Source organism: Ursus arctos, unplaced genomic scaffold (assembly GCF_023065955.2).
Source record: "Ursus arctos isolate Adak ecotype North America unplaced genomic scaffold, UrsArc2.0 scaffold_5, whole genome shotgun sequence".
NCBI lineage: Eukaryota > Metazoa > Chordata > Mammalia > Carnivora > Ursidae > Ursus > Ursus arctos.
The window spans coordinates 17,168,262-17,180,353 of NW_026623067.1; the positions used below are offsets into that span (position 1 = coordinate 17,168,262).

At 38.3% G+C, this 12,092-nt stretch overlaps 1 protein-coding gene across 10 annotated transcripts in view; it reads left to right on the top strand.

The window, feature by feature from the left end:
* The window catches only part of AP3S1 (adaptor related protein complex 3 subunit sigma 1), a 136,223-nt gene that overhangs the window by 24,290 nt on the left and 99,841 nt on the right, over positions 1–12,092 (top strand). For all 10 annotated transcript variants that reach the window (XR_008957572.1, XR_006410469.3, XR_008957569.1 and 7 more), the window contains exon 3: positions 1,656–1,767. Coding sequence is in view for 3 of the 10 variants with exons in the window: in XM_044387340.3 (XP_044243275.1) it covers positions 1,656–1,767 (112 nt within the window). In the remaining 7 variants the exon portion in view is untranslated. The remainder of the gene's footprint in view (positions 1–1,655; positions 1,768–12,092) is intronic.

Sequence of the window (12,092 nt, forward strand, 5' to 3'; positions counted from 1 at the left end):
CCTAGTTTTGTGACTAACAAGCTGGTTTTCTTGGTCAGGTTGCTTAGCTTCTCATACCTCAGTTTTCTCCCCTGTTAAATGAAATATTTAAAGAAAGAAAATTTAAATTTAAAGAATTCTGGAATTCTGTGGTTTTATATAGTAGATTGTGTTCCATACAAGAATTTGAATCAGTAGTTATCAGTATTGCACTATAGTTTGAAGATAAAATGACATTTTAAAAGGCCAAGTATGTACTTGTGGTGTTCTGTATTAAATCTTTGCTTTCTTTTAATGGCATTGATAGTCTCATTTTGAAACTTGTAGTTTTCAATAGTTTGGTCTTCTTTTTCAGGAGAGCCGAAGAAAAGTTTAAGATAATCACTAAATTGCTGATTCAGGCTGAGCTGAGTCCTGCTGTTAGTGCTCTTTTTTGTGGCTTTCCAGGAACAATTGCAATCATAGTCTATAAAAATCATCTCAGAGAGTCTTTAAATTGCACATACGTATTTTTAACTGAATATCTTTTCTAGAAATATGTCTAGCATAGTAGTCATTTTTAATTCTTGTCCAAGATCATTTCCACTTTTGCAATTTACAGAAGTTGTTTCTCTGAACTTGTGAATTCAGTGTTAGTTTTATGGAGTTAAGAAATAGATGCTATTTTCCTGTGTCTTGTTTGAATCTTCCCTTCACTTTGGTTACATTTGGCCTTGATTTTTATATTAGTGTTAAAGGTCTTTTGAGAAGGTAAGGTAATTATTGTAAATGTGACCATGAAATAGCTAAACCAGAAAAATATTGGATGTTTGGAATGTGTCCTTATTATTTTTAAAATGCTGACATTCCAGGCAGTATAAATAAAAATATTTGATGAAAGAAGTGAGTGTTTCTTATCTCAGTTTTTTTGCATTTATATTTCAAAATAAAATGTATTTTTGGAGGAGATTTTGATGGTAAATTTCTCCAAAACTTAAGAAATGTCGTTCTTTTTTTTTTTTCCTCCCTAGTTGGTAGTCAGTCTTAAGCTGTAGAACTTACTGTGACTTATGGAGTTAAATCTAATAAACACTTAAAAATGCCCTGTGACCTGGTTCCTGCCTACTTCTGTTTGTTTACTAATCTTTTCTTGTCTGCGCACCCTCTTTTTCTTCCTTGAACATACGTATTTTGTTCTTGATGACCTGACATTTTTATTAGTTGTCACCTTTGCAGCTGAGATGCTCTTCTCTATATTTTTTCGTGGCTAGCTCCTCCTTCTCGTTAGCTCTCAGCCCACATGTCACTCTTAACCCAGCTGAGGTGGCAGCTCTGTCAGCACAGTGTCATCCTGTTTTCATTCTCTGTGTAGCGCCTTCTACTCTCATCATTTTTTCTTATTTATTTGTTTACTGTTCCTTACTCAGCGTCAGTACCTGGCAGTTGGTAGGTGCTCAGTGGCTAGTTTAGTGAACGAATGAACTAAAATTAAGCACCAGTGTCTTTGATTTATTATCTCTGAAGAGAACGGTCCTGTTAATTCACTGCGTCTCTAAGTTCACTTGAATGCTACACCTTTAAATGCTACGCCCAGACATCTTATGAAAGGTTTTAAACAAATTGTCAGTTTGCTTGAGCTAATGAAAATGTGTTTCATTTTATTCCTATAACATTCCTATTTTTGTTTTGTCATTTAGGTTAATTGGAGGATCTGACAACAAACTGATTTATAGACATTATGCAACGTTATATTTTGTCTTCTGTGTGGATTCTTCGGAAAGCGAACTTGGCATTTTAGATCTGATTCAAGTAAGTTAACACTGTCTTAATAACAGTTGTGGCATTTATATATTTTAAAACTTGTATGTTCTAAGTTTTCTAAAATGATGTTCTGTTTGGAAGAAATAAATTGTTCTGTAGTAGATTTTGGATGAGTAAAACAGGGTCAAGGGATGCTAAACATGTTGGCATATTTAATCTGATTAAGACTAATCACAGCTAGGGGCGCCTGGGTGGCACAGCGGTTAAGCGTCTGCCTTCAGCTCAGGGCGTGATCCCGGCGTTATGGGATCGAGCCCCATGTCAGGCTCCTCCACTGTGAGCCTGCTTCTTCTCTCCCACTCCCCTTGCTTGTGTTCCCTCTCTCTCGCTGGCTGTCTCTATCTCTGTCAAATAAATAAAAATAAAAAAATCAAAAAAAAAAAAAAAAGACTAATCACAGCTAATTTCGTCATGCCCTTTTTTCCTGTTCATGTAAATCACGCAAGAAGTCCAGGATTCATGGATCTCTTACCATGTGCATCCAGATCTGATCCCCAAACCCACCCCTCCCTGCCTCCCGAAAATCTTTCATAATGTCCCTGGAACTCAAGGTCAGTCATGAGCAAATTCCTCTTTATCTTCAGCCTCTTCGTTAATGTTGCCTTCACTTTTTTGCTTTAAATCGAATCGGGCTTCCCTACTGACACTACCTGTAACCATCTCAAGTAGTACCACTTTTCCTGCTTTCTTTGTATTGCTGAGCCTTGAGGCGTTTTCTTTGCTTCTCATTGCTTTTTCCAGACCATTCTCTCTTAAAACGCCTCCAAACTTTATTTCTCGTTTTTAAATTATACCACCTTCTACGCACCCTGTTTCAGTAATCTCTCATCCCCACCTCCTATTCATTGAGGATTTTATCAAAAACTTCCAAAGGTCTGAGATTTACAAGCTACTTACACTTTAACTACCACAGTGTCATGGATGCTGGCAGAAGACAGGAGACTTCTGGGTCCGAATAGCACAAGCAGTAGATACAGTAACCACATTTGCTTATTACTACAGTGGTTCCCCAAGTCCCAATTTCCACAGTCACCAAAGGGTGACTTGAAGAGGGCCAGGTGATACCTGTACACACAGTGGATTGAGTTCTAGGAGAGGAACTGGAATCTCTTATATTGGACATGAATCATGTCTGCCTACGTCCTGGAGGAAGAGCATATCTTCCATGGGTGTAGATTAACCTACCCTTCGCTTTGGAGAGAGATGCTCTCTATTTTTCAGGGCTGTTTGCTTATACAAGCTTGCTTGCAAAGACAGTCTGCAGTGATGGCAGTCTGCGCCTCTGCTCACATTATGTGCAGAAATGGCAGACTCATGGGCAATTGTCTTCTAACAGATTGTAGTCCTAGTTCACTGGCATTCACTCCAGTACTACTAGAGTTCTAATTCTTGGTGATTTCAATATTCCGTATTCATGGGGATAATTCTTCCAGTACTTTGGTGTCTTCAGACCTGGAATTCCTCTTCATTGAATTTTGCCCTCTGCCCCACCTCGCTGCTCATTTCTAGACCTTGTTTTTATGCAAACTGTCATGCCTCCATAATCTCAATTGCAGTTTCCCCTCTGTCTACCACCTCTTATTTTTTCATATCACAATTTCTGTTACTCCACTAATTCCTTGGGCCTGTTGGGACCTGTCTGACCTTGGGACAGACCTTGGGCCTGTTAGTCTTTCGAATCTAACATTTTTTTTTGCTGTCCCTCATCTTTCTGATGTCTTACTTTCCTTACCCAGCCTAGATCCCACCATCAGCCATGTTACTTATAGTCTTGTATACAGTCAGCTCCTTCCTTGTACCCATACTTCTAAACAGACTTAGAGGGGAAAAAAAAAAAAAAACGTAACCGTACTACAGGTCTCACCTTACATTTATGATCTCTAACCTCAGTGAGTCCTTAGTGCTACCCAGTAATGCTGTTTCCCTGCTCCATCACCTCCCAGACTCCTAGGCAACAGCTGATACGTTCTCCTTTCTCAAACGTCTGGTGCTTCCAGCATCTCGCTTCTTCCTTCACTGAGAGAATTGAAGGCGTCAGAAGAGAGCTTCACCTGATGAGGTCATAGAATATAAGTGAGGTTCAGTGGGGTGGAGTTCGGAGCCGACGACCAAGAAAGAATTCTTGAGGCGTCTATGGTGCAAAATGGTTTATTAAAACACGGGGACAGGACCTGTGGGCAGAAAGAGCTGCCAGTCTCCTCATGGTTCTGGCAATTCTCCCTCTTTCTCCTGTATCCTTTCTCCTCTTGTTTCCTGGTTATTCCTCTAGCTGTTGTATGTTGTCCCATCTTAAAAGAAGTCCTGTCCTTACTGCCCTCTCCAGCTGCTGCCTTGTTTCTTTCCCTCCCTTTATGTCAAAATGCCTTAAAAAAGTTGTCTGTACCCAGTGTCTCAAATTTTTCTTCTCCCATTCGCTCTTAAACGTGCTCCATTCAGGTTTTCAGCTCTGTTGTTGCTGAATTCAAAGGTTCTCATCAGTCCTTCTTTATTTGATTAAGATTCTTTGTTCATCTCTTCACAAAGTACTTTCTTCCTCTGGCTTCTAGGGCGCTGTACTTGCCTGGTTTTCGTGGACCTCTTCAGTTGCTTTGTTTCGGTTTCGTTGTTTCTCTTACCTCTTCTTCAGCGGCCCAGAGGGGATACAGGAGCCGACCGCATGCTGCTCTCTGCGCTGCCGTGACCACGTTGGTCCAGGCCACCACCAGGTCTCACCTGGACTGTTACAGCACTTTCCTGACTGTTCTCCCTGCTTCCACTATCTTTTCCCTTTCGTCTTTTCTTAGTAAAACAGCCAATGATAAGGGTTGAAATAGGTCATATCTCACATTCTGAATTCTTCAGTGGCTTCCCTTCTTACTCAAAGTAAAAGCCAGCTTCCTTACACATGACCCATGAGGCCCCACAAGGTCTGAGTCCCCTCCCTACTACCCTCTGCTTATCTCACTTTATCTTCTTGCTCTTTTTTTTTTAATATTTTATTTATTTATTTGACAGAGATAGAGACAGCCAGCGAGAGAGAGAGAGAGAGAGAGAAAGAGAAAGAGAGAGAGAGAGAGAGAGAACACAAGCAGGGGGAGTGGGAGAGGAAGAAGCAGGCTCATAGTGGAGGAGCCTGATGTGGGGCTCGATCCCGGAACGCCGGGATCACGCCCTGAGCCGAAGGCAGACGCTTAACGACTGTGCCACCCAGGCGCCCCTACTCCTTGCTCTTTTGCTCCAGCCCCAGTGGCGTGCTTGCTGTGTTTCAAATACACCAGGCATGCTTCTCCCTCAGAGCCTTTGTAGTTGTTCGTCTTTGTACCTAGATTGTTCTTCTGTTTGGTATTCCCATTGTTCCCTAGCTCCATGATTCTTTCAGGTCTTGACCCAGATGTCACTTTTCAAAATGGTTTTCTTTGGTCCTTTCTAAAAATTTTCCCTCTCTTTGACCCCTTTCTTGCTTTTTAAATTTCTTTTCCTTAGTATCTCTCACCATCTAACATACTATATATTTGACTTAGTTTATCTTATTTATTGTCATTTTCCCTTACAAGAATATATGTTCATTGAGGGCCAGGTTTTTAAATTTTGTTCACTGATTTATCCGCAGGGCATAGAATGGCACCTGGCACTTAGCAGGTCATCAACATACAATTGTTGAATGAGTGTATTTAGTGCCTAATATTTAGCATTCTATGTAAAATAACTGACAACAAAACCTAAAGGCCGAGTAGAAGCAGGAGAGTTAGTTAGAAAAATAAAATATAGTTGCTGCATGCTAGTAATATTTTGTTTTGTGTTTTTATCTGAGCACTGATTACATTAGTGAAAATCATGAAGCTCTGTATACACTTGAGATTTTTGTGCTTTCTGTTTCCCATATTTCCATAGAAAATTAACAAATTCTGACACGATAAACAAATGTAACTGCTACAAATAATTGTATTGGGTTGGGATTATCATGAGGGAATGTTCTGCACTTGTTTTCTTTCTCTTTCTTGACCCCAGACAGGGCAAAAACAGGCACATGGTGTAGACACATTGTAGCAGATTAGAGAAAGCTGCACTTAAAAAGGAAGTTTTTTGTACCATACAAGTTTCATAGTTTTGAAATCAGCAAGAAGGGGGCAGGCATGCCTTGAGATCTAGTTAGTATGATAGAGTAAATGAGGAATTAATCAAAGCAGACAACTTTGGTAGTAATTCTGAGTACCAAAGCATAGAAATAGTAAAAGTGGCTAGATTAAGGCTTTTGGCATCACATATTGTTAATAATGAAAAAAAAAAGGTGATAAATGGAGCTATTAATATACCAGTTTACTCTCAGTGTATAATTCTTAAACTAGGTTTTGAGGAAGAGGTAGGTATCTGAGTTACATGAAACCACATGTAGTAAAGAAGATGTGGTATATATATATACAGTGGAATACTCAGCCATTAAAAAAATTGAAATCTTGCCATTTGCAACGAGGTGGATGAACTAAGAGGGTATTACGCTAAGCGAAATAAGTCAGTCAATCAGAGAAGGACAATTGTCGTATGATCTCACTGATATGTGGAATTTAAGAAACAAAACAGAGGATCCTAGGGGAAGAGAGGAAAAAATAAAACAAGACAAAACCAGAGAGGGAGGCAAGCAATAAGAGACTTTTTTTTTTTTTTAATATTTTTTTTAAATTTATTTATTCGACAGAGATAGAGACAGCCAGCGAGAGAGGGAACACAAGCAGGGGGAGTGGGAGAGGAAGAAGCAGGCTCACAGCAGAGGAGCCTGATGTGGGGCGCGATCCCATAACGTCAGGATCACGCCCTGAGCTGAAGGCAGACGCTTAACCGCTGTGCTACCCAGGCACCCCGCAATAAGAGACTCTTAATCATAGGAAACAAACTGAGAGAAGGTGGGAGGATGGGGTAATTGGGTGATACCCATTAAGGAGGGCACGTGGTGTAATGAGCACTGGGTATTATATAAGACTGATGATTCACTGACCTCTTCCTCTGAAACCAATAATACATTATATGTTAATTAATTGAATTTAAATTAGAAAAATAAATGAAAAAAATAAAAAGGGAGAAATTCTTTACAAAAAGCTGGATCTTTATTCAGGTACTCTTGAGTTCTTAATTACTAAAACTTCCCTAAAACTGAGTCACATGACTGGAAATCCACATGCATGAACCCCATGAATAAATTAAAAAAAAAAAACAACCAACCAAGTAATTGTAGCAGATGTTCTTGCTGTGTTTTTCATTGTTCAATTGGTGGTAAGAAAATAATACCTTTAAGATAAACGTATATATGTATATATATATATAGAGAGAGAGAGAGAGAGAGACAAGCATGTATGCATTATGAGGTAGAAGAGGAACTTTTATAATATTTAAACCTGTAAGAGGAGATATCAAAGAAATTTTGAGTTTGAGATGAATATGCCTCTCAATCGCATGGATAGACACTCTCTTCCTGGGGCCTCCTTGAGAAACACTGCTAAGTTGTGTTTTGTTTTCCCAAAGGCTTTTCTAGTAAAGCAAGAGAAGCAAATTTCTACTTAAGTATGGATTAGTAACAGTTTAAGGATTGATGAGAACCCTATATTGCATCCTTTTACCTCTGTTCATTAAAACATTTCGTGGTTTATCCCATATAGGTAGTAGTTTATTCACTGTACTTTTATTTCATAGCTTTGTGGCTTTTTTGAAAATGGTTTTTTAGTATGAAACTGCTTTCTGTTTCTCTCTCAATTATCCATTGAAGGGAGTGGTAGGCATACACACTATATTCCAAAACAGTTTATTTTTCTGAGCTAGCTACTAATGTTACAGGAGGAAAAAAGAAAAGTAATCTGTTTAAAGTGTGCTCTGTATTGAAGAGAAAGACTTCATTTAAGAAAGACTAAAACAAATGTGAATTTTCCTAGAGACAAATTGGCAATATTTTATGCTTATATCCTGGGATTTAAGCCATCGTCATTGATTATTGTTTGATGCTGTGGGTGATCTTAATGGTTAGGATAGCATAGTTTTTATGTCTCAGAAGAGAATTACATGGGGGCGTTGTCAAAGAACAAATATCCTACATTGAATCTGAAGTAAATTTTATCATGTGTTTGTGGAAAGTGGAAACTAGGTCTTATGTTTTGTAAAATAGTTTAACCGTTGCTGTTCAAATGTTGATAATTAGTCTTGATAGTAAGACACAGAAAAGAGGTTTTCAGGAGAATTGTGTCGTCTTCCATCACTAATGTAGGCTAGAACTATGTTTATAAGAAGATACAATTGAGTTATCACATGTTGATATATCAGGTCGTAAAAAAAGTTCTGTAATTTACCTTATAGGGTCTGATTCTGCCACTACCACAAACATGTTGGAAGTTCTGTGGTTGCTGTCTTTCCTCTGTGATCACCATAGATCATTAAATACTTACAGGGGAATGCTGAGCATGCTTGAGTCGGTCACTCTAAAAATATTGGTCGAATGAACAAAGATGTAGGGGACTAGCTCATTGTTTCTGCTTTGGTTTCATGAAAAAGCTAATCAGAGCTTATCTAGAACTGATTTTCTTGCTTTGTCCATCTTCTAGCTTTGAGGAAGGCAAATAAAATATAAAAAGTAGAAATGGAAAATTGTAAGGCAAGAGAGCTTAGATAAAAACCTCTTGGTCTTGGGGCGCCTGGGTGGCACAGCAGTTAAGCGTCTGCCTTCGGCTCAGGGCGTGATCCCGGCGTTGTGGGATCGAGCCCCACATCAGGCTCTTCTGCTATGAGCCTGCTTCTTCCTCTCCCGCTCCCCCTGCTTGTGTTCCCTCTCTCGCTGGCTGTCTCTATCTCTGTCGAATAAATAAATAAAATCTTTAAAAAAAAAAAACAAAAACCTCTTGGTCTTGAATTTCTTTAAAGAATGGGTCAAGAAAACTTAAACGTCAATATATAGTTAATAAACATAGGTTAAGTTTTGCTTTTTTTTTGAATGTTGAAATGATACCACTCAAATGATTAGGAAACATGTACTTTTATGCAAAGGTTTTATGTTTCTAAAGTGTGCATATGTTGTCCCAGATTTGACTTTTTATCTTGTGTGATATCTGAGAGAAGGCATCATTAGTAAATTCCATGTGGAATTTGTACCACTTTGTCACCAAAGTGAGTAATCAGCTTCTGTTTTCTTTTGTTTCTTTTTTTAATTCTTTATAAGTAAGTTGGAAAAAAGGTGATCCTGTTTTGTTTCTGATATGTACTATTTTAGTGTGGTATCAACGGCCATATAAGTGCATCTCAGAGCTGGTGGCTGGCTTTTTTTAGTCTTTCTGTTGTAGCACGTCTTCGTTGGAAGTGTTAAAATATTTACAGAGTGAGAATGAGAAGTTCATTAAATATTAACGTTGGTTGTTTGAGTTATTTATAAGCAGTCATATTGTCCTCAGTTAATTTATTATGCCAAGCTAATAATAAAGGGAGGCATGGAAGTTCACTAGATAATTCCAAATTCTGTTAGTTTTCTGTACCACGTGTAGCAATTACATCAGCATCAGTCTTGTTCAGTTGCAGTCAGGAAAAAATAGAGAGTTAACAGCTGAACTTTTATTTAGGTTAAAAAAATGTTTGACCATGGTGTCACCATATGTATTTAAACCAGAGCTCCACGTATAGCATTTGTTGTTACTACGGTCCTGAACATTAGACTGGCCGACTTAATGGCTGCGAATGCTAATTTAGTATGATATTGAGCATGTCATTTAATCTTTATAGACCTTGAATTTTTTACCTGGGTAAAGTATGCCTATTTTAATACGCTGTCTATAAACCTCATGGGGTTGTTAGATCAGTGAATCAAAGCAAGCCAGTCGTGGTTAAAACCATTCAACCTCTGCTTTGTACTGGCTATGTAATTTTGGGCAAGTTATTTTACATCTTTGTCTCTCATTTTCCTCACCTGCAAAACGAGAGTGACGGTAATAATACCTACTCATTAACAAAGATACTGTACGTGAAGCTCATGGCTAAATGACTGACATGTAGTTGTCAGTCGGTGGTTTTTAGCTAACCTTATCATTAAAGCATGTATTAATAAGGAAGGCATATAAAGTATTATTTCATTAATATGCAAATTGAATTGGATAAGGAAGTCCTTTTATCTTTCTTTTTCATTTTTCTGAGAATTTGTTAATCTTTTTTTCCTCTGTGTTGTATAATGGCTCAGGATGGATTTTATATGGTGATAGAGATACCTGCTAAGAAATTGACCTAATTGGAGGAACTTGTAAGCCAAGAGTTCTTAAGTGAAGAAAGATCCTGTGATCTTCCCTTTTTTGCATAGGAAATTATGCTAGGTGGGTGCTGCTGGACGTAGAATGGTGTGCTAGTGGAGGCCTCACGGCCTTCCACCATGTATCGTTGTTCCCTTTTGTTATAAGGGTAGGCTCGAAAGTGCCTTGTTAAGTAGTGCACTGCTTAAAATTTGGGCTATATAGGTTATTTTTAAGAATTATCTGGGAAGACCAGTTCAGTGGCACTTGGGGACCACGGGAAGATACAGGGTCCCCATGGGAGCAGGGGGAATAAACTCCTGGTCCCATGGGAGGGTGAGTTCTGGTGCAGTTCCTCTTGCTGGAGAAAGATGGAGCCCTGGCCCAGTTGGCTCATTTTCCAGACAGTCCAGAGTGAATGCTCCGAATCATTTTAGGAAAATTCTACCTGCTACACCAGACTGTTACGAGAGTATTAAAACTTTCTGTTTTCAATGAAATTCGCTTCTTATATACATGTGGGAAACCAAAAAATATTTCTACAAACAATTTGAGTCAGACACTGTTAGAGTGATTCAGCATTCCTAAAATTCTTTTCCTGTCTTATTTTCATTGAGAAATCTGTTTTCCAATAACTTCAAATGTAATATTCACTTTTTATTTATTTACATTGCTACTCCTTGATAAATCTTGGTATTGAATTTGATGGTACTATTCTAATTTATGTGTTTGTTCACATCTCAGCTGCCCTCTTGGGAGGCATTACAGAGTCAGATTGGTCTTTGGAGTCAGGTGGGGTGGCTTTGAATACTGACTCTGTCATCTAATAGTTACTTTGAGCAAATTACTTACCCATATCCATTCCCAATTCTCCTGTCTGTAGGTGCTGATACGCATACCTACCTTATCAATATTGTTGTAAGAATTAGAGCTAATGTATATAGTTAGCATAGGGCCTAGAGTATAGTAGACATATTTAATTCATAGTGGTGAAATGAAAGAGATATTTTGGAACTCAGGTACTTAAAGTCAGAATTTTGGAGGTGGAAGTAACTTAAAATTTATTTTTTCTCCTTTTTTTAAAGATTTTATTTATTTTTAAAGAGAGAGAGCATGCAGTGCACGTGCTTGTGAGAGTAGAGGGGGGGTTGGGCAGAGGGAGAGAGAGAATCTTAAGCAGACTCCACACTGAGCGTGGAGCCCAACATGGGTCCCGATCCCACAATCCTGAGATCATGACCTGAGCTGAAACCAAGAGTCAGATGCTACCTTGAGTTTTTTGAGAGAAAAACTCAACTTGTGTTGGTGTTTTTCTTTGATTTAAGATGAATTCCTTATTTCCCAGTATAGAATGGTAAGTTTTTAGGGAGGAATTGGGCATAGAGGAGGAGAGGGCCCTTTGAGCTTGGTTTTTCAGATTTTCTTTTTCTTTAAAATTTTTTAAAACACGTTGAAATTATTTCAGACTTACAAAAGAATGGCAAATACAATACAAAGAATTCTTGCATTTCATACATTCACCCACATTCCCTAAATTTAACTTCTGTAACCACAGTACAATGATTAAAGTCAGGAAATCATTGATATCTACCGACCTTATTCAAAAGTTGCCAGTTGTCCCATTGATGTCATTTTTCTTGTTGAAGGTTTAATTCAGGTCACATATTGCATTTAGTTTTCATGTCTCCTGAGTCTCCTTTACTTTGTAATAGTTCATCTTTGTCTTTGATGCGTTCCGTGATCCTTTGAAGAGTACTAGCTGGTTATTTTGTAGAATATTCCTCTGTTGGGTGTACACAGAAGTGCTTTTATGTCCTTTACAGTGTATCATATCAGGAGGGACATGATCTCATTTTGTCTTGTTACTCATGATATTTATTCTGATCCCTTGGTTAAGATGGTGCCTGCCCGGTTTGCGTACTCTAAACTTACATTATCTCTTTTTACTTAAAAGTATCTCGTGGGGAATAATTTTGAGGCCATGTAAATATCCTTTTTCTAGTCATAATTTTGGTCATTTTAGCATCTCTCAACGATTTTTTTTTTAAAGATTTTATTTATTTGACAGAGAGAAACAGCCAGCAAGAGAGG